General features: G+C 40.8%; 1 protein-coding gene across 2 annotated transcripts in view; it reads left to right on the top strand.

The window, feature by feature from the left end:
* Positions 1 to 23,954, top strand: part of LOC307004128 (NACHT, LRR and PYD domains-containing protein 3-like) — a 64,040-nt gene that overhangs the window by 22,658 nt on the left and 17,428 nt on the right. For both annotated transcript variants that reach the window (XM_079623084.1, XM_079623083.1), the window contains exons 5-6: positions 15,717 to 15,890; positions 17,766 to 17,812. In XM_079623084.1, the coding sequence (XP_079479210.1) occupies positions 15,717 to 15,890; positions 17,766 to 17,812 (221 nt within the window). The remainder of the gene's footprint in view (positions 1 to 15,716; positions 15,891 to 17,765; positions 17,813 to 23,954) is intronic.

Here is a 23,954-nt window from a genome sequence, read left to right as displayed (position 1 = left end):
GAAGCAAAGAGGACACTGACAACGACAGACAAGACAGAGCAGGTTACTTTTGATATAAAATAAATTATCAGGTCTCAGATTCTATCAATTTTATTATGCAATTCAAACAATAAATACCATTTTGGCGCATGTAAATGTGACGTGACAGATCTCTGTAGCGCCTCAGTTCAAGCGGCACGTGAACCGATCAACTCTGACTCTTCTCGGCTCTGCTCTTCTTTACTATCAGTAAATAAACCCAAACTTACCGAAATGTATATGCCTCGGATCAATCAGTGTTTTTCAACCGCGGTAAGAAGTCAATAAAACAGGTCAGCTAGAACAATGTCACATAAGTTACATTTACATCAGGAAAGCAATTTAATGACCATTTATAAGCTGGAAGAATTAGCTATAGAGTTTTGTTAACCCTCTGGGGACCAAGGTGTTTTTGGGGTACTTAAGATGTTCTGACATGCCCTGACATTTGTGCTTTTTTCAGTTGCTTATAAACATATTAATGGCAAAGGTGTAATTACACTCTATTTATCACAACAGGGCTACCATAACATGTGAGCAACATGCATGTACATGTTTGTATTTTTGAGAGAATAATGTTTATGCATTGTTATTCAAAAAAATTTTTTTAAAGTGTCTGAAATAACGCCACAAAACACAATACCACATGTGTTCACAATACTTTTGAGTAATGGATGTTATCGCCTAGAGTTTTTCCTTCAAAATGATCTACATTTACATTTATTCATTTAGCTGACGCTTTTATCCAAAGCGACTTACAATTGCTATATATGTCAGAGGTCGCACGCCTCTGGAGCAACTAGGGGTTAAGTGTCTTGCTCAGGGACACATTGGTGTCTCACTGTGGATTCGAACCCGGGTCTCTCACACCAAAGGCATGTGTCTTATCCATTGCGCCATCACCACCCCAAAAATGATCTGAAAATGATCCTGCCTAGTCACTCACATAAAACAATACATTGATTTACATTTTGTAAAACACTTTTTGTTTGGGAAGGCAATATGCGCAGGGGCGTCGACCATCATGTATAGTAAGTGGTTCACACCTGAGAAGACAATGACCCGCTTAATGACCCCGCGAGTGAAAAGCTGTCTCGCGATATCACCATGATTAGCATAGAATATGCCACCGCTACATTCACATTACATTACGTTGTACACCGCGGCACCGGCCGCCTTCACTGTCGTTTTGCTATTGTAAACGTCTCCTCTGCTCATCCAGCACGAGTTGCAGTCGCACACAGACTGTGACAGTGCAGCAGGAATCAGTTCACTGATCGCGTTACGATGGCGGAGGATTTGTTGCGCAACAGAGAGTCGATCTGAGATGTCTTAGGGCGGTTCACACAGAATGTGTTTTTCCATTCCAGTGCGGTACTTTTCCATTGTTTTTCTATGTAAACGCGCTAGACGGATGTGTAACCTTGCGCTCGCGTCTTGCATCTTTTGCAGCGTCTCGCGCATGACACAGCATTCTAAAAACGCGGCGCTCAAGTTAAAATCAGTTCCCCCATTCTACTGCCAGCGTATCGCATTTTACACAGCAAAAACGCATTCTGTGTGAATGGCCCCTTATCTTGTAGAACGCGCGTTCAGCACCGCCACTACGGAGTGAAAATGAAAGTAAAACACGATGCGCGCAAATTAGACTGCATACAATAGCCCGTCTCCCAATATCAAACCTATCGCTGGACATTGTATTTGTGGCTCTGGTCTCTGTTTTGGTCTCTGTTTGCACTTTGAATACAGAGAGAGTTGGCCTACTTTGATTATGGTTGCACTTGCACTTAATTATCGTTTGCAATAATAAGACTAAGAAAAACTGTTGTTTTATACTGTTTTTATTTCTATTTTCAATTTGTGGAAAGTAGTTTCATTTGGAGGTCACACACAGCCTCACTGAGAAGTTCTGGAAGCTCTTAATGTACAGTAAGGTCTGAAGAGACTCGTGTGAAATCATACTTGAGAGAAGCCAGTGAGTTGAGTTTGTGGTAAAACCTTTACAGTGCTTCTATATTGTTGTATTTCAATGTATTTGATAATTCATACTCATAAATTATAACTGAAATGACATTCATTACAAGATGATTTAGTTAAAACATTTCAAAATCCACCTACAGACTATTTTTCCAGTCATGAATTTTGTCATTGAGTATTTCTATCAAATATTGTGCAAAAATCTCGTCTCGTCTCGTTCTTGTGAACCCAATCTCGTGTCTCGTCTTGTCTCGTAAGATAAGGGTCTCGTCACACCCCTAATAAATATATATCTATTAGGGCTGTCAAACGATTAAAATATTTAATCGCGATTAATCGCATTAATGTCATAGTTAGCTCGCGATTAATCGCACATTTTTATCTATTCTACATGTCTCTTGATTTCTTTTTGTTCCATTATTTTTTCTCATTTTAATGCTCTTATCAACATGGAAAAGTGGATCGGCTTGCTTTGTGCAAATGTTTTTTTATTGAAAACAACATATACTGTGTTCAATTTCACACTAACATTCTCACTTGGAGCAAATAATCTCTCACACAACGTAACACTGTCCATCAATAAAAGGGTGAAAGAAATACTGACGAGGTAACTTTACTGATATTGACGAGTGGGCGTAGAAACGCATTAGCGGTGTGTGTGTGTGTGTGTGTGTGTGCTTGACCATCGAGTGGTATTTCCGACTGGACGTGCTGCGATGATAGCTCAGTTCACAACACAACACACAGATCACTTTAGTCTTGTCAATAGAACCATTTGGCAACTTTTTAAAAGTAAACTTTACATTCAGAATCGTATTGGCATCCATTTCGTCGTCTTGCGCTCATCATTCATCCTCTCAAAGCGCAACGTTAAAGCGGGTCGCACACCGGATGAGAAGCACAGCGCCTCGTATTTAAAATTCGAACACATTATTCTCTATGAGTGTACACCATAGACTGTAAAAAAATATGGACGTAGTGTCCGTGACGTCACCCGTAGGTTTCTTAAGAGCATTTTTGAAGCCTAAAGTGGGCGGAGCCGGCCGTCGCTATCTTGGCCTCGCATCACCGCTCGTCACTCCCGGGTAACAGAATATGGGCAAAGAGGCGGAGTTGAGGAGCCTGGCTATCTGAAACCACGCCCACCTAGCGCGACGTTATGGAGTTAGCTCCATGGTTAGCTCAGGCTTGGGAGCTAATGCTATATGCTACTCACACAGTACCAAGTCTGCGACTGCACAGGGCCTCGTGCTAAAGTGACACTGACAGTTGATCATTCAAATCAGAATGCCAATTAAAAGGTCCTGTTTTTGCCCTTCGAAATATTATAATAGTTAAAAGACATAGCTACAAGTGAGACTGTGTATTGTGATTCTGTACAGCTATTCTGCTAGTTGAAAATGTATTATGCAGTAACTTTACAATATTACTGAGAGTGTGTGTGACCGTGATTATGTGCATACATGTCAGTCACTCTTTTATTACAGTCTAAGTTATGGTCCGTCAGCGCGGCATCGCTCGTCAAGTTCGTAGAGAGCTTTATTATTCAGTCCATTTTAAATTCTGATTTTGGCCGCATCTCAAATGGATTAAACCATAGATATATTACCAATGAAGTTCAAGTAACGTTAAATGCGCTAGAAATACGCGCTCATTCAAGGATGTGCATTTATTGCATGGACGGAGAAACACAGACACCTGCAGGATTTAATCTGACGGTAAAGTTAGATAAGAATGATGTTATAATCTGTTCCAGAGCAACGGCACCGCAGAACGAGTGTAGCCTTTATATCTATAGATGCTTTTAAATCTGAAAACTCCAAAAAGCAACGAAATTGTCAGACATCCAGTAGTGCGTCGTGCGTGTTCACAGAGGAGAACAACTGGAATACAGCGCTGGTTGTTCTCTCGAACGATACTCGACGACAACGGCGGAATCCAAAGCCGTGGGCGAAGTAATGGGTGTATTAAATTAACGTTATATGAAATAATCCCGAAAAAAGCACAAACACGGCAGAGATGGCAAGTTCAGCGGCTGGAATTTGCTGAGGTGAAGTGACGGCTAACCGGCTAGCATTTACATCAGCAGGAATCCACCTGTCACTCAAAAGTGGACACACCCTTAATTTTGCAGAACTTTAAATATTAATCAACTAAACGGGTGAGTTATAAAAAAATGCACCCCCCTCACAGTTGTTATGAAGGGCAAAATTAGCTGTATAGACCAAAGCCACAGAGAGAACCAGGCTGTAAACATGTTTTTTTTCTGCTGTAAAGTTGGCCATTTTAACATGGGGGAGATACAGTTTGACTCCCTTCTGCAGCCAGCCTCAAGCGGCCAGTCGACGAATTGCCGTTTAATTCACTTCCTTGTTGGTTTCAAGAGAGAGACAGGGAGGTTGTCGCTTGGTGTACACACACTGGTGCGCCATTCGGTGTTTTTATTGCTGGCCATAAACTGAGAAAGCGCGCGTCCGATGTGCGATTCGAGTTGTGCTAGACGCGGCTCGGTGCTGCGCTTCTCGTCCACTCTTTAGCCGGTTTGCATCGCAAGCCCAAACTAGTGTGTGCGGCGTGCCTGTTGTTTTGTTTTGTTTCTGGTCTAGCTAGATCCGGTGTGGTGTTGTAGTTTTAACAACGTTACTAGTTGTTGCAAAAGCATGTGAAAAAAACTACAAAGTTTGCTAGGCGTTAATCTCGCGATAAAAAAAATTTACGCCGTTAAAATGGGTTTGCGTTAACGCCGTTAATAACGCGTTAACTGACAGCCCTAATATCTATATATAATCCAAATATAAATTTAAGTAAAATGCACATTTTTAGTACATAGTCATACCTGGAAACAAATCCTGTTCAAATAGGCTATATGAGCCATTCTACAGAATTGGTTCAAAGTTAGATTTGGAAACTTTTTGTTTTTTTTTGACAATTTTTTTTATACATGCAAATTGTATAATATCCAAGGTAAACATTTCTAGTAATTGTGCAGCTAATTCTCATGCCGTATTTTCAGAAAGTTTTGGAATACATCCTCTGCCCAAATGTGTCACTAATAAAAAAACAATAATAAATAATTTAATGAGAAGGCTTATATTGACCTATAAAGATTATTTTACATCTACCTTGTAAATATATTTTTTGCTATTTCATTAAAAAGTGTTCACATGTAAATCAACAATAATTACAATTTTAACAATATTTCAAGTGTAATCTTTCTTTTTTTAAAGTATCATACATATTTCAAAGTTAAAGGTTGTGTAGGTAAGAATTGTCTAAATAACTTTTTTTTCAAATTGACTTAAACTGTCTTTATATACCAATACGTAATTAAAATGTAAGTACTTTGAAAAAGAGAGTATAAAAATTGAGTGACTATAGTGTATTTAATCTTCAAAAAACACAGCTCATTAATTCCATTCGGGAAGAAACAAGTGATTGGCTTGCGCGACTGTCACTCTCCATCGTCATTACTACCGCCGCTATTATTGGCTCTGCCCACGTGCGCGCAGTCGCGCACCCGTTTTTAGGTGGGACTGAATGGAATTAATGAGCTGTGTTTATTGAAGATTAAATACACTAGAGTCACTCAGTTTTTTATACTCTCTATTTCAGAGTTCTTGCATTTGAATTATGTATTGGTATATAAAGACAGTTTAAACAAATTTGAATAAAAGTTTTTTTTTAGACGATTCATTAGTTTGATATAGCCTAACGTTACATTGGAACAAACACTATAACATCTATAGTTTATGAGTTCATTTTTGACAAAACATAACATATGAGCAGAAACTGGCTAACAAAAGCTTATTTGAGGTCTATTTTACAGTAAAAACTTTATAGTCTATCCAAAACTAGTCACAACTAGCAACAACGCGCATATATGCCGTTCATTCATCACACACAGAAATGCGATTCATATCACAGTCTTTTTGCGGTTTACAGATACCATTCCATATCGCGATTAGAACAAAGCATATAAGAATAAAAAACTTACTACTAATCCTCAACTGGATCCATTGCTCCTCGAAGTGAAACCAGCACTTCTGAGGTAAGTTTCCCAGGATTATTCCTCACAGCCTCGCAAGATGACAGTACATTCAACTGATTAAACCTCGTGTGTTTTATCGAGCTGATGTGGCCGGTTTGCATGTTTGCATGTATTGCCTCAGATCATTTGCGTTTGAATAGCGCGCTCTCCGTGGGCATGGTCACATTAAAAGATAATGAGCTGAACTGAGAACTCACTCTTTTTATATAGATTACATAAACAGAGAATATTTGTTTTAGTTTTGAATTAGATAATTTAAAAGTACACACTTAAATGATTATAAAGATATATTGCTCATGCCTGGGTATTCGCTGAGTTTTGTTTATGTTTAGAGACCTGCACCAGAAAAAAAGTTCACGGAGGTGGAGAGTCAGAAAGCACACCCACAATGTTTTATTTCGATTGTAAGTGGACATAAAAAAGTAGACATTTAACATCTTATTTTTTCATATTTCTTAAGTCTGTATGACCAAAAATGACAGAGTATTTTATGTCTATTTTGCTGCTATGTAAAAAAAAACGAGCAAAACGCGCCGAAGCGTGTACGGCCCCCAGAGGGTTAAGACCGAAATAATAATTCGATTTAAGCCAGGTTTCAGTAAGGCAAAGTACATCGAAGCTATTATCTGTGACCATTTCGTTTACAATAACCGCCTTAGGTGTAAGCGAACTAATGTTTAGATCTAATGTTCACATTTAAAGTCTTATTACACTGCATTCAGCACAAACTCTGCTACAATAATATGTCAGCAGCATGTATGTAAAATTTTGTAGTTTTGAGATAATAACATTTCTGCATGGTTTGTGAAAATTACAAAAAAAAAATGTCACTGAAATAAGGACATGAAACCCAAACTGATCATTTCTTCACAAGACTTTTGAAAATTGTATCACGTAGCCTAGAATATTTTCTCTAAAACTATGTAAAATCATCCTGAATACTCATTCAGATAAGACAGTAGGCGTAAACCACCCATGAATATTGAGTGTTTCACACCTGAGAAAGACAAAAACCCTCCCATAATGGCCCTATTAGGAGCTCTCAGGCACTATCATTATGATGAACCTTGCACAAAGAATGAGGATATTTAAAAAATAATGGCTTTTTGATTGTTTGGATTTTATTTACAACACAACATAATCCAAAGATACACAACAAATGGCAAAAAAAGCACATTATTTAACACACTGAACTAAAGACAGAGACTTAACCTGTCACACACATTTGTGCCATTCCTGAAACATAGTGCATACCTGTCATTTCCAAGGTGTTTGATTTTTCACTTTACTTTATGTTCATACTCATGTTGAAGTCAGCAGGACCTGTACCTAAAAAAATTAAAATAAACCTGTGAACATGCTGATATCAAGAGAAACTAGGGCTGTAAGATTTTGGGAATACATTTTAGATTTGTTCTGGTTAATATTGCTTTTTAAAATTTACAAAATACACACACATATATATAATGAACACCAGGTTTGTTGTGCCTTGCAGGCATATACCTGCAGGGCTGAATAAAATAATAATAACATTAGTATAGCAGGCATCGTTAAAAAGGAACACTTAAGTAACACTACACTAGATAAAAATATATTGATTATCATATGTTACTTTAAATGTTTGCAATCGATATGACGTTATGAAATGAGATTGGAATAAAAACATGGTGCGTTTTGCTCTTCAAACGCAAGTACGGCGCGACTGACTCAAACTCACAGCGTGTGTAGAGAATATTTACTGAAGCCAGGGCTCTCAAGATTTGAAGACAGAATCACGTGAACAATTCCAGGATATGCTTTTTTTTTTTTTATTGGTTGTTGCGTTAAAGGAACACTTCACCTCTGGAAAGATGAATGTGTATTTAAAATGGGTCATTTATGTAGAAGAAATGTGAAATTATTTTTGAATTTGGAGCCTTCTAGACTGAGAAAAGACAGAAAATGTATTTTTGGCTTATGGGGATGAAAGACAACAACTCCCAGAATGCACTTGCTTCGCTGCCCTAGGAGGAGGCCACGCCTACCGGTAAGAGATCGCAGTAAACAACAAGGCTATGCTACTAGTGAGTCTCCGTGAGTCTGCCCAGTATTTTGATGTCGCCCAAAATGTCCAGGATTCGGCTTTTGCGTTCTTCAGTCGCCATTCCTCATGTTTACTGTGACGAGCAGGAACGAGACTGACGGCCGCGGAGAACGATGCGAGCCCGGTGGCGTGATTACTGATGAGTGGCGCCGGCGCCTGTGAGACGCACCGGTCTCGTATCTCTCATGGAGGAGCGGGTATTTTCCTAGCAATGTTAAAACGCACATCAAACGATCACTTGTTTAGCGTTCATGTAAACACTACATTCAGATTCACCAATCGAAATGAATTCAGTTAGATTGAAACAAAAGGTGTGCATGTAAACTATGAATGCGACTGCAGAAAGCAAAAGCCGAATCCTGGACATTTTGGACGATCTCGACGGCCGGACATGTCCGGGAAAAAGAGGATGGTCACCGCTACTACTCAGCTTTCTCCACAGAATAAGAAACTGTTAGCTTAGCTTCTAAATAAAGAATGGCTGACATTATATGTACATTCTGTGAGTGAGATCCCTCTATGGGCGGGTTGAAAACATGCGGAACAGCGCCTTCTACTGGATAAATGATGAGCTAGTGTTTGTAGTCTTACCCTTATTCAAAGAAATTTGACTTCCTGCTTTTTATGACGCAAATTGACGATTTTTGCGTCATAAAAAGCAGGAAGTGGAACACTTAAATCCTTATTTCTCCCATCTTAGGGGAAAATAAGGGAATAAACCATGACCATTCGAAAATGTGACTGGGTTTCTAAAGATACAAAGTCTAATGCAAATGGGTGAAGTGTTCCTTTAAATCTTACCCAGGTACAATAGTGCTATTTTCTGATTGGCTTTTGTACAGCCCCTTTGTTTTTTTGGATTGGCTGATAAGTGGCAGGCTCGACTAAGAACTCCAGGGGAGACGCGCTTGATTCCTGCCGGTTCCATAGTGAAAGCAGCGCAGGCAGATACATTTTTGGCGCTGCAGCATATTAAATGTATTATTAATAGATTTTCCGCGTGGGAAATACAATGTGTGGCGGGAGTGCGTGACAAAAGACTGAAATGAGTGACTGTCACGCTCAATGCGTGGCGCGTGGACGATTTGCATGTCAATATCTGTTAGAAATGAATTGACTCCAACAAAAGTGCCCCAGTCTCTGTCTTTATTCAGGCATGAATAAACAATTCGTCCAGAGCTGGAGGAGAGAAGATTCTCTAATCTTAGACAATAGTTTACCATAGATATAGGAAAAGTGTAAGGGGGAGTATTACCCCTCCAACCAATAAGACCATACACTACATCATATAGGATCATATAGCATAGTTATATAACACATTCTAAATATGGTCAGTTTCCTGTCAAAGCTCCACACAGACATGTGTATCCGAACAGGACCCTCAATATAAAGAATGAGAGTCCCTCGAACCAGCTCTCCACTTGAGCAAAAGGGGCCTTCTTAATGTATAACAGATGTGACCATTACATTAACATAAAGGAATGCTTATGCTGCATATGCAGATCTGAGAGCATGCAGGGATATAGGAATATAGAACAAATATTTCTAACAATATCTTTTGCGCGTGTGGGTGTGGTCACATTAAAAGTAATGAGCAAGCAGTAGAGAAACTGGATATCTTGTTGGTTTTATACAAATTACTTAAACAGAGAATATTTGTTTTCGTTTTGAATCAGATAATTTAAAACTACACACTTAAATGTTTATAAAGATATATAGCTCATAAATGTGTGACAAGTATTCGCTGAGTTTTGTTTATGTTTAGAGACGTGCTCAAGAAAAAAAAGTTCATGAGACGGAGAGGCAGAAAGCACACCCTGTTCCCTATCAAGGGAACTCCCGCTGCGTTTACGCAATGGGAACACTTCCAAGTGTCTCGTCATGAAGCACATGTATAATCAGTCCAATGAATGAGCGGGACGTCAGGTGACGTCATAGACCAGGAAACTATAAATCACCCCTGAACGCAGAGTGTGACAGCTTCTGTTTCTTCAGCGAAGCGCTCTTCTGTGTGAATCTGTCTGATTCTGTCTGTCTTATTTAATGTTGTCTGTCAAGTTGCAATATATATTTTATGGCAAAAAAAGAGCATAAAAGCGTTGTGTTGTTCCCTGCCCACGTTATATCACGAGTGGACACACACACATCAGCTTGTTTGGGAGTGGAGCATGTTAACAGTCAGTTCTCGAGGGGACTGCCTGTGAGCATTGCGTGAAGCTGTCCGTGAGGACGCTCTGCTCCCGCCGGCCGTTCTTCGAGGATGACGGTTCGGTTCGCGTTCCCCGAGGAGCGGGTCCCGCTGTTGCCGAGGCGCGGCGGGGACTCATTTCGTGGGGTTCACAAACGGATCTGACAGCGGGGGTTGAGACGGGCGCGCCCTATCTCGGCTCTCATCTGCCAGATCCAGTGGCTTTTCTCGGGGAGAAGCACGCGCTGCGTTTCTCCTCCCCGCAATGAGGCACTCATGCTACGATTTTCCAGTTCCGAGGAACTGGTATCGCTTATGTTTTGTTAAGAAAAAGAGAACAAAACAATAAAGAATATATATATAATAAGGCAGATGTTTATGAGTTTCTATAATAAATAATTAAGTTAGCTCATAACTCTGTTGAATAAAGAGGAGCTTATAAAAGGAGGTTTTATCTATTGCTGTTGCTAAGTTAAATATTTACTGGCCAGCCAACATTATGAGAGTGAGAATATAATGAATATATATATAAACTCTATATCTCAGCCTCGTCGTCTGGGATTGCCGTTTTTTCCCCCTATCTGCACACTGAGGTGTCGAGATCGTGGAATAAACCAGTTTCTATTTGTGTTTTAAATCCCCAAACTTCTACTTTAATGTTATGGGTATTTAGTATCATGGTATGACAGAGCCTCGGGTTAAAGAGATGCTTGCAAGCTATCTCTCTCCTGAGTCGGCGTCATTATAACCCCGACGCTACCCACCAGCCATCATAAATAATAGATCAATATTATTAAGCAGCGCTGGTTGGTAAAGTATATATATATATATATTTATATATAAGGACATGGATGAATGTGAGGATGTCAGCGCTGACGCTATTCCAGAATTGCTTCGCGCAACAGACAAACTATACCGGGGAGGGACGGTTTCGAGAAATCGTTTTTCCTCGGCGTCCTCTGGAGGGCGACTCTCTGAGGAGGGTTGCAGCGCTGCCAGTTCGGTTGTTTTCCTGCTGGTGGCCACGGAGTGATATATATTACGTTTTCTGATGTAAAGAAAAATTATATAAAACATGTCTGTTCTTCTGAACTCTGCGCTTTCATATAAACGAAGGAATAAACTATTCAGCGGCGTTCCAGAGGTTTCTTCCTCACCGATCTAATGTTCCTGAGACTGCTGGGCGGGAGCAGTCTCAACCTACTAAAGCTCCTCGCAGCATAAAGTGCAGCAAAAAGAAAGAAAAGAAGCCTGACGCCGAGGCTGCAGGCTTCTGAGGATGGTCCCCTCCGGGGTAGGACGGTTTTGAGAAATTGTTTCTCCTCGGCGCCCTCTGGGGTGCAACTCTCTGAGGATGGTCGCAGCGCTGCCAGTTTGGTTGTTCCCTGCCGGTCCTCCGTTCAGGGCACCGAGGTGTCAGCGTCCCCAAACGATCCTCCGAGGAGGGTCGTAGAGCGGTCAGTTCGGTTTCCCTGCCGGTTCGCCGTTCAGGGTACCGAGGTGCCTGCTTTTTCCAACGATCCTCCGAGGAGGGTCGTTGGAACTAGGAGTTAGAGGTTGGCAAGATCTGAGGACTGTCGTTATCTCTAATAAAACTTGGACAAGAAGTCCTGATGCTGAGGCTATCAGGCTTCTGAAGGTTCCTCCTGGGCAGGGACGGTTTTGAGAAATCGTTTCTCCTCGGCGACCACTGGGGTGCGACTCTTTGAGGAGGGTCGCAGCGCTGCCAGTTCGGTTGTTCCCTGCCGGTTCGCCGTTCAGGGCACCGAGGTGTCAGCATCCCCATACGATCCTCCGAGGAGGGTCGTAGAACGGTCAGTTCGGTTGTTTCCTGCCGGTTCGCCGCTTCAGGGCACCGAAGTGACTGTTCAACCAAATCCAGAGGCCAGTCTCCAGAGACTGGTGCCCTTAGCAGAATTTCTGGCAGCGTTGTTACTACTGCCACATATTTCTCAGTGGGTCCTGCACACTATAGAAGGGTTTCAGAATTGTCCGCCCAGATTTCTAGAGCAGGCTCTGGTTATGGAGCAGGAAGTGCTGACACTTCTGCAAAAGGAGCTATAGAAGGGGTTCCCCCTCCCAACAGACAGTCAGGGTTTTTCAGCCGTTACTTCATTGTTCCGAAAGAGGATGAAGGGTTGCGTCCTATTCTAGATCTGCGTCAATTAAACAGCAGGTTTCAGAATCTCAAGTTCAAAGTATGCTTACGCTAATATGATTGTGTACAGATTCAGTCCGAGGACCGGTTTGTCACAATAGACTTGAAGGATGCTTACTTATCTATCCATCCTCATCACAGGAGGTTCCTGAGGTTTGCTTTCAGGGGCGAAGCATACCAGTATCGGGTTCTTCCATTCGGTCTATGTTTATCACCCCGCATCTTTACAATATGCGTGGATGCAGCTCTGGCTCCTCTGAGACTCCAGTGCATTTACGTATTATATTATATCGACGGTTGGTTGATCCTAGCTCAATCTGAGCATATGGCAGTTCGGCATCGAGATGTCGTCCTGTTTTATTTAAGATGTTGGGGTTGCGACTCAACACCAAGAAGAGTGTGCTCCTCCCAGCTCAGAGGACCACTTTTCTAGGTGTGCTATAACGATTCGCCGTAAATGAGGTAAAACTAGGCCAGTCACTCACTGTGAAGCAGTTTCAGACTGTTGGGTCTCATGGCAGCTGCGTCCAACGTAATTACTTTTGGCCTTCTGTACATGAGACCCCTGCAGTGGTGGCTCAGGACCAAGGGGTTTTCTCCGAGGGGAAAGGTCTATGCCTACGTGCGTCGGTCATGTGGAAGAACCTTGGTTCCTCGCCCAGGCCCAGTGTTGGGGGCTTCTTGTCGATGCATAATGCTATCGACAGATGCTTCCCTTACAAGAGGGGGGTGATCATGAGTGGTCACTCGGCGAAGGGTCACTTTGGCAGGACCTGCCCTGATGGTACAATACTTGATTTCTGCAATTAATGTTTCTTTGCTGGGTTATCTCTGAGGAGAGATCCTTAATTTCGTTTTCTCCGTGGTACATGAGGCTGAGGCCTGCACATACTTGGATTTGCACCTGGTAGGGTGATAGTCTTTCTTCACCCCAGGCCGGGTTGTATTCCTAGGTCCCTTCTAAAATTGCGGGTCATTTGTGCTGCAGGCCTTCTGTCCTCCACCTAATACCCCAGATCAGGAAAAACTTAATCTGTTATGCCCTGTCCGGGCTTTGGATGCTTATGTCAACAGAGCTGCCCTGTGGCGTATATAAGAGCAATTATTTGTTTGCTTTGGGTTAACTAGTTATGTTGCCCTGCATCTAAACAGATAATGAGCAAGTGAGTAGTTGAGGCTATCTCACTTGCTTATGAAGCGGCCGGACAGCCTTCACCTTTGGCTGTCCGGGCCCATTCTACGAGGAGTATGGCTGCCTCTATGGCTCTAATTTCAGGAGTTTCCCTTCACGACATTTGTGATGCGGCAGGCTGGTCCTTGCCGCATACATTTGTCAAATTTTATGACTTAGACCTCTCCACTCCTGGGGCTAGGTTGCTTGCTTCTAGTGTGCGCAAGGTCTTCACACAGAACGGGCACTTGTCATTATGGCGTAGTGGGTATGGGGTTCCCATTGCGAAAACGCAGCGGGAGTTCCCTAGATAAGGAACGTTTCTGGCTACGTATCTAACCTTAGTTCTCTGAGAGGGAACGAAACGCTGCGTTCGCCTGCCATACTTCCTGCATGCCCTGATCGACTTGCTTCAGGCTTTTCAGAAGCTGTCACGCTCTGCGTTCAGGGGTGATTTATAGTTTCCTGGTCTATGACGTCACCTGACTTCCCGCTCATTCATTGGACTGATTATACATGTGCTTCATGACGAGACTCTTGGAAGTGTTCCCATTGCGTAAACGCAGCGTTTCGTTCCCTCTCAGGGAACTAAGGTTACATACGTTCATTGGACTGATTATACATGTGCTTCATGACGAGACACTTGGAAGTGTTCCCATTGCGTAAACGCAGCGTTTCGTTCCCTCTCAGGGAACTAAGGTTACATACGTAACCAGAGACGTTTAATTTCTTTATTTTACAAAAGCACAAAGTTTTGTTTTGATTGTAAGTGGACACATACAAAAGTAGACATCTCACAGATTCTTTTTTCATATTTATTAAGTATGTATGACTATAAATGACAGAGTATTTGAAGTCTATTCAGCTGCTATGTGAAAAAAAATCACGCAAATCACGCCGGCGTGATTGCCGACCCCAGAGGGTTAACACAATTCCCACACACATTTAACCCTCAGAATCCCAACGTCCCAGCAGATCAAATACTCATTCAATCAACATAAATTGTCCGGACTGAACTAGATGTCCTCCGCGAAGAGAAGAAGGAAAAAAAAGACAAAACAAAAAATACCGGGCGAAGCGTGGCGAGACGCCACAGTCAATACATTTCCTCAGTGAACTTACGCAACCTTGCCACAGTCAGTTTAGCCGATGGGATGCTGTAGTAGTCCATAAAAGCCCGACATATAATCCACAAAAAAGAGTTTATTTGTGCCTTTGTTGAGTTCCTCAGGCAACTGTTACACAGAGCCCGCTAAACTCAGACCGCTTCCCCGATTGAACTCCAGAGTTTCCTCCTTCACGTCACTTCCCATTCTCCTTTTTAAAACTTATCTGGTGGCAAACAATAATAAAAAAATAAAGAAAAGTACTTATAACAATCCGTGATTACACCATAGGCATCTGATATAACAGTTGATTCTTTTTTCTTTTTTTTTACATGTGAAAGAAAAACAATGAAGTCATGTACATGAAGGCAGAATAGGTGACTATTACAATGCATGCTCAGTACTACTGCTGAGTCTACTGCCAAGCTGAGAACTGCTGCAACCTGAATACAAAACTAAAAAGTCAAAGCATGTTTCCAGTATGTTCAATCGATTTCTACTGTTTTGATTAATACATTTTAAACATTTACTTTGCCCCCTCAGAACCTTGGCAAAAGTTTGTTGGCGTATAATTGAATAAGCTGTTCCTGAAAATATCATGCAATATTTATAAAACAAATAAATGTTTAGTTTGATGGTTTTACAAACCATTTATTGTGTTTCCAAACTTTTAAATAATATATTGGTTTATTTTGAGTCCGAGTGACCATCAGCCACGTCCAAAAGTGAGAAACTTTAGTAAATTGTTGAGACACAAACTGTTTAGAATGATGTATCCGATTTGGGGAGGTGGCTTGATCAGTTCACTGAACTTCACTAGTCACTCTAGTGTTATATTGTCATGAGCTCACCGCAGTTTTCTGCTAACATACAATTTTCTACAGTTACAAATAAATGATACCTAATGAATGGCTGAAATAGGTTTAAATGTTCAAGTCATGTGGACTGTTGCTGTGTGTTTCTGTAGGTTGTCTGGATGTATGGTGACAGAGGAAGGCTGTGGTTTTGTGTCTTCAGCTCTGAGTTCAAACCCCTCACACCTGAGAGAGCTGGATCTGAGCTACAATCACCCAGGAGATTCAGGAGTCAAGCTGCTCACTGAAAAACTGAAGGATCCAAACTGCACACTGGACAAACTTAAGTATGTAGAGCAGGAAAAGTTTGGATTAAATCACTCCAAAAACAGCTTTACCATCTTCACTTATTAAACTAGTTTGACTTTATTTATTTCATACGTTTACAAAAGTTCTAATTGATAATCAACAGAGGTTTAGCTCTAGGAATACTATTGAATGCTTAATTTTGATTTGATTGATGAACTTTTAAGGTGTGTAATTATTTTCCAGTAAACCCACAACTAAAGTAGTTCCAGTCATGTCTTAATCACATTACAGTTCCATATCACTTTGTCAAATGATATCAGTTATTTTAGCCTTCACCTTACTACAGAAAAAAAAAAACAGAGACACTGACCAAACAAATAAATGTAGAAAAAGATAAAAATGACATTTGATTATCTATGGAAAGTACGCTCTTTTCAAACAGGATCTGATCAGATTCACACAAAGGAGGTTTATTACACTTATTTGTTCTTAACCCAATGGAAATTCTCATCTTGATCAGGGGTCGGCAACCTAAGGCACGCGTGCCAGCAGTGGCACGCGGAGGGTTAATCGCTGGCGAACAAGCTAACACAAGAAAGGTGTATGTATTTCATTCAGATAAAGTACCTCCCACCTGCATACAGATCTACGTTTGAATGTAATAACTCCATGTAGAAAGAGTTAGGCTATAAATACCATTAAAGTGTGAGAATTAAACTGCACAAATCAATGAAAGCGTGCAGCTATAACTTAGACCATTAGCTCTAACTAACCATTAGCGCGACCACTGCGCATCAGTGCACACAAGTTACCAACTGACAGCTTAAAGCTTGTTCCGCTGTAAATAGTTGTAGCCACAGTTCGTTGTTATGGGAAGAAGGAAGCGGGAACCGGCGAACATTTAAAGACTTTAATAACAAAATAAAACAAATAAAAAGTGAAAGTTAAGATGACAGCCCCTAACAGACAACTGCCGTCACACATAATAAAACAAAACATTAAATAAAACAGTCCAGACCTGGCCTCTCTCGTCCCTCACAATCGTCGCTCCTCCTTTTATGCTTCCGCTCCTCCATGAGAGATACAAGGCCGTCGTGCAGGTGTCGCTCATCAGCAATCACGCCACCGGCCTCGCGCCATTCTCTCATGGCCCTCGTCCTGCTCGCCACAATAGTTAATGCAATAAATTTCAACCAAGTATATAAAGTCCTTATTAAACATTTCACACATATTAAAGTGATTGTGATGCATGTGGAAACTCTGTTCATGCGAATGCTACCTGGTCACTTCATGTGTTTTTTCTGATCGGAAAGCGATCCAATCGTGAGGTAAATGCCCTCCGACAGAGAGGACACTTTTTCATATTCCAGATGAAACTGAAATAAATGCATCTGGTTGTTGAAGTCACATATAAGTACCACTAAAATGGTAAAAAAAACTAACATGCAAGAGTGCGTTATTACAGCTCTCGGTTTACGGATATGACAGCACTGCTGCAACACGCATCGCCACAGATATGGCTGAGCATCTCTTCAGCAAGCCGTCATGCAAACTTGCTGCAAATGAAACTGAAAGTTCAGCTCAGATCCTGAAGCTCAATACACAGTTGTCTTCATTAAAAGTAGTGACACTAAATATCTTACCAGTGCTGATGCCACTCTTGAAATTAGCTACTTTTGAAATTAGCTAATGATAAATAAAAGGCATAAACAGTTGTAACATGTTGCTAGCATGTTTGTAGCATATGTGAATGTGTTTTAGCATTGCTGGTATATTCTAGAGCGGTGTTAGGGTATTCTGGATGGTTGTTAGGGTAATCGGGTGGTTGCAAGGCTTAGGTGGTAGGGTTAGAGGATATACAGTATAAAAATCATAATGCTATGATTGATTGTCACTGTGTGTGTTTTTTCTAGTGTGGATCATGGAGGAGAGATCAGGATTACAGCAGGACCACGAAAATGTATGTCTTATCACACACACATTCACTCACACTCAGTCTCTCAGACACACACACACACACACATTCACTCACACTCAGTCTCTCAGACACACACACACACAGACACACACACACACACACACACACACACACACACACACACACACACACACACACACACACACACACACACACACACACACACACAATGAGTCTGTGTATGTGCTCAGCTGTGTAGTCTTTCTTTACAAAGTGACATTGCCCACTACCTGTCTGGCATACATAATACAGTGTTTTTAGTCAGTTTTTTTTGGATCCATGTGTACATGGATCATTTTTACAACGTCATCTGTAAAGAGGGGAAAGAAAAAAACCTTTGTTTTTAGTACATTGTTGTCAAGTAAATGTACCCTTAGTTTATTTATCTATACAGCAGCTATGGGAAAAATTGTCATCGTCCAGCTCAGTTCAGTACTCTAGTATGTTTCAAAGCAGGCAGGTAATAATAATATTAAGAATAATAAATGTACCCAACTAAGCAAGTCAGAGGCAACAGTGACAAGAACCCAAACTCCAACAAGTGACGGAATGGAGAAAAAAACCTTAGTCGAGGGGCCAGTTCTCCTCTGGCCAACAAATGAACAGTGTACGATTATGATTCAGGCAGCATTACAGGTCAGAAGTCAGATTGGGATTGAAATATTACAAAAATTTAATCCAGTTCCATCTTTTTGAAGATCGGATTTATCATAATGGTATGGAGACGGGCTTGTTGAGGATCTGAAGGACTATAATGCGTTAAGAGCTCGCTCAAGTACTGGGGAGCTAAACCATTTAGTTCTTTGTAAGTAATTAGCAAGATTTTCAAATGTACACAATGTTTAAAGTTTTTGCCTATTACTTACACACTTTTTGCTCATTATGTCAAAACTCTACACACAAGCCAATCAGACATAGCACTTGGAGATTTATAACTCACATATATGCCAAAATGAAATTCTTGCAACAAAACCATACACACAAGCACCATTTGAATTACTCTTTTATATCACCAGCAAAACACACTGATGGTCTTTATATAAAACGCTGCAGGCTTTGTGTTTCTATTATTATTGTCATTTTCTCAGACACAGTCTTCTGTAAAACTCAAAAGTAGAATTTCTGCAGTAATCAAACAAGAGTTGTTTAAAAAAAAATATATATTCTTACAGAAATAAAGAATAATAGAATCACAAATCATCAAATTTAACAACAAAACAAAAATAAAAAAACAAAACAATTACTGGATAAATTGCTATTGGGAAAAAAAACATACTTGTTTTGTATGTGTGTGTGCGGTGGGGGGCTGGGGAGGGGCTTATGGATCACGCCTTCTGTTTAGATCTAGCCACAAGACCTCGTCAAAATCACAGGTGATGTCCTCGTGGGCTAGGCATCGGGGAAAATATCGCCTTGTGTGCCGAATCCACCCTTGGATTGATGCCACCTCAATGTCTCCGCATGCCTCTTCCATTGCTTGCAGAAGAGTCATACGGGCGTGTGGTTGCCGATCATACACTTTCCACCGCCACGCTGAAAATAATTCCTCGATTGCATTTAGAAAGGGGCTGTAAGGGGGCAGGTATAAAAGTGTGAAATGGTTATGGTTGTTGAACCAATCTCGGACCAGAGCATTTCCACATTGCAACACACAGAATACGTACGAGTATGTTAAACCGTTGGAAACTAACATTATCCTAGATGACATCAAACCTGGGCTGCTGTGGTCTGTCCTGCACAACTGCATGTAGTGCATCTAGAAATGCAATGATCTGTCCTGTATTGTAGGGACCTTGAGTGGCATGATGATGCAGGACTCTGTGTGCTGCAACATTAATTGCAGCACACAAGGTGATATTTCCCCCATACTGCCCAGGGACATTTACAACAGCCCTTTGTCCAACTACGTTACGGCCCGACGCCTGGTTTTGGCCAGATTGAAGCCTGCTCATCCTTGTAGATGAACTCATGTGGCAGTTCGGCGGCATCAAACTTCAGAACTGTCCGTAACAGAAAATATTGCATAGTGTTACTGAAAACACATACAGTAACTACTATATTTTAACTATATTTTCAAGTAGGGGCTGGGTTGGGTCAGTATAGACTAGGGTTCGATACCGATACCACACACTTGAGTATCTGTCGATACGGATCGCTACCGATACAATACCATATATTCCACACAGCTGACATGATAACTTAATAATTAAGTCCCTCCAGAAAAACGCTGAGTTTTTTTGTGATTGTTGCGGGCAAAAATCCTTGATTATGCGGCACGTTTTCTTAAAAAATGCGATGGAATATGCGGGATATTTCTGCAATTTTATGCGATGAAATTGCGGGAACTTGCTAAAATTCCGGGAACTTGCAAAAACTGCGGTTTGATGAAAAAGAGAAAAAAATGTTTTTCCCCCAACACCCTATTCACTAGCCTACTACTTTAATGTAAAGAGTCATTTCTTATTACTTCCTATGATAAGCAAGCATACTACCTCACATAAAGTGCTGGGAATATTTAAGTTCTCATCTTGTTTTATTTCAGACCTTAATAAACACATGGCTCAAACTTACAAAACATTGATGAGTCGAACAAGTTCTGTAGCTTTACAAAATGAATATGCTACAACTTCTGTAAAAATGACAAAGTGGCAAAGTGGTTGTCCAGCGTCGACTTACGCCTGTGTCCGACACACAGTTGCATGGAGTGCAAAATAATTTGCCCCCACTGTCATGTAACACACTGGGAAACTGCTTTGCGCGGTCTTTTGCGCTAATGTTTGTTGGCAAATGAGATTGATTTGCGAGCTTCATCATGATTTCATCAGCATTACGGGGTTTGCAGCTTTTCAATGATGTCGCGCAATTACGTGACTTCATAACGTTCCCATGGCAACAGGGCAAATGGCTGCGCTTGTGTGAAGTAAACGCAACATTTTTCAACTTTCTGCTAAGATATATGTGACTTTTTGCAACGAAAATGCGGGGATTATGAAATCATGCAAGCCCGCATATTTTGCGCGCGGAAATCTGCAATTTATGCGGCGAAAGTGCGGCGTATTTGAAAAAAATGCGCCCCCCGCATAAATATGCAGACTTTGGCTGATTTTGCTTTGAATCATGCGATCGCATAATCGTGTTTTTCTGGAGGGACAATTGCTGAGAGGGCTCGCTTACCTCACTCACCTCTAGCTACCGTTCACGTGATGCTAGTGTTGCCAAGTCCGCGGTCTCTCCCACCCCGAAACGCGATTAGCTATTTTTAAGAAGCAATTGGGCGGGATTTGTATGTGAAAATCTGGCAACCCTGCGTGACGCATGTTGCTCATCTCTGTTTACGGCATGTCTCTCAGGTGTTGTTAAGCATTTGTATGACAATTTAGGACTAAGGGACGTGATCGTATCGGATCGGGTTATACTCCCGCGATTCATGCGATATCCGATCCAGTGATTTTGGCCAGTATCGGACTAATACCGATACCGAATATCGGATCGGCGCACCCCTAGTATAGACAAAAACTACAAGCTACAGGCAGGGCATGTGGCAGCATAAACCCTCATTCCCACATCTCAATATATAGTTTGTAAAGTAAAGTGACACATACCTGCACATAATAGTGATGTTACGTATGACACTGAAGCTTCGATGTGCGTATCGCGTATGCGACGCAATTTCTAGTGAAGCCCCGTATTGGGGTGTGTATTGGTTTCCCAGAGTCACGTGATTGATGACAAATGAAGCCTCACTTTCTGTCCAATCACGTGCGCGTTTCGCTTTGGGTTTCAGAAGGCTCGAACCCGTTGTTGGCTCATTCTGGTTCATTGGTTTGTGAGGAGAGTGCTGCACTTTGAAAGTTAATCAATACATTACATTTAAATAACCAAAACTATTTATTATTTTTTGTAGTTGTTGTGTCTTTTTGTTTTTGTAAAATCTTTGCACTTTTGGTGTTTTCTTTTAGGTAATTTGGTGATGGTATTTGTGGTTAGGGTGGGCTTAGGGGAGGGTGTTGGTGTTTGGTAAAGGGTTTGTATTTAGAGCAATGGCAACAGCCAAAAAAAGTAAGACTTCCCCTATCTGGGAATATTTTGAGTTTATAGCTTCGAATGTATTTATGCATTTCTAAAAAGGAATAATAACAAATAAATATATATTTATTTATTTATTATTATTTTATTTTTTATTATTGTATTTTATAATTGTTGACCGTTGATGTGTCTTATATTCAGTCAATGTACATGTACAGTCACTCCCAATCAATTTTTTTTCTCCTCACACTTCTGAGGTGGAAACCTTTGGCTTCTGTTGGACAGTGCTGTAGACCAACACAAACAAAGCTCAAATGCCACTTCTGATGCGATCGTAGAAGTGGATAAATACCTTACAGAGACAAACATACAAAGAGCTGAAGATCCACTTGAATACCACCATCTATATACATTGGCATTACAGAATAATTAAAAACTTTATCACCTTTCTGTCATACAGTTACATAAGCACTATCACTGCCAAGTGTCATAGGTACATTTAATAACAGATGATCCTATCACACAATGTCCATTCAGTGTGTGTGTGTGTGGGGAGAGAGAGAGAGAGAGAGAGAGAGAGAGAGAGAGAGAGAGAAAGAGGGGGGGGGGTATGGCCTACATTAGATCTTATTGAATCAATCATAAGCTCATTTTATATTTTATTGTCACACTTTAGTTGGTAAAATAATTTATTTAATGGACAAATCAAACACAAATGTGTAAGGCTTTTATTTGTACACATAACATTGAAATCATGGAGCGTGTTGTGGTTGCTTTGCTTCATCAGACAGAGCTTCTTACATAGGCTTCTGGCTGCTTTATTTTAAATAAACACCAGATGGCGCTGTTCTCGACACTCTCGGAGCTTTGAATCTTTTCCCGGAACAGTCAGGGGAAAGCCTCATTGCTTCATGAGGCTTCATTTACCCATCCCTAGCACATAATCATGGCACAGATCCTTGACCCTGACACTGTTCCTCTCAGATGGCACCCTGTATAGCGGCTTCATTCTGAAGTTATGTTTCTGTAGGATGCGACTTAGTGTAGAAATGCTGACCCTGCAAATTGTCATGATTCATGTCTGTGTTCCCCTGTCTTGTCCCATGTTTAGCAGTTCCCTGTTAATATTGATTAGTCTCCCCAGGTGTTTCTTATTAACCACACCCCCTTGTTATCTTGTTTAGCTTGTTTGTCTGTGTATTTATACCTCTGTGCTTTAGTTGTTGGTTGTCGGTCGTTGTTTGCTGTTGCTTGTAGCTGTTTCCATGCTCCATGTTACTGTCCTGAGTTCCGTGTTCTATTGTTTGTCCTGGATTACCTGTTTGTTTCATTAACCCTCTGGGGACCAAGGTGTTTTTGGGGCCCTTGGGGTGTTTTGAAATCCCTGACATTTGTGCTTTTTTCAGTTATTTATAAACATGTTAATGGCAAAGGTGTAAATTCACTCTATATAGCACAAACAGGGCTACCATAATATGTGAGCAACATGTATGTACATGTTTGTATTTTTAAGAGAATAATGTTTATGCGTGGTTATTGAAAAAAATAAAAATGAAAGTTGCTGAAATAGACCACAAAACGCATACTAAATATGTGTTCCGGAGACTTTTGACTAATGGATGCTGTCGCTTCGAGTTCTGGCTTCAAAATGATGTGAAAAACATCCTGCCTAATCGTTCACATAAAACAATACATTGATTTAAACTTTGTAAGACCGTTTTTTTGTAAGACCGAGGATTATGCATGGATGTGGTGATGGCTCATCAATATTAATGAGATTCAGACCCAGGGTGTGACAGACACACCCCCAATGGCCCATCATGAGGCAAGCCTAAACAAAGAGCTTTGAACCTTTTTTGTTTTTCAATCTGTTTTATTGTAATTCCTCTATGTGGAGGAACTAAATAGATTCATCAAGAGAGCTAGTAAATTCAATTTAAGAGGAACTGAAGTCTTTCAGAAACCCGAGTTTAGAACAACATTAAAGGAAAGATGTGTCTCAAAACAAGGTGTCAGTCTGTGGAACAATCTAAATAGTGAAATTAAAACTTCAACATCGTTTTTTGTTTTTAAGAAGAGTGTAAAAGCATTACTAATA

Source organism: Phoxinus phoxinus (genome assembly GCF_949152265.1).
Source record: "Phoxinus phoxinus genome assembly, chromosome: 9".
Taxonomy (NCBI): Eukaryota; Metazoa; Chordata; class Actinopteri; order Cypriniformes; family Leuciscidae; genus Phoxinus; species Phoxinus phoxinus.
The sequence above is the reverse complement of the archived record's forward strand: the minus strand, read 5'-3'. Positions and strand labels throughout refer to the sequence as shown.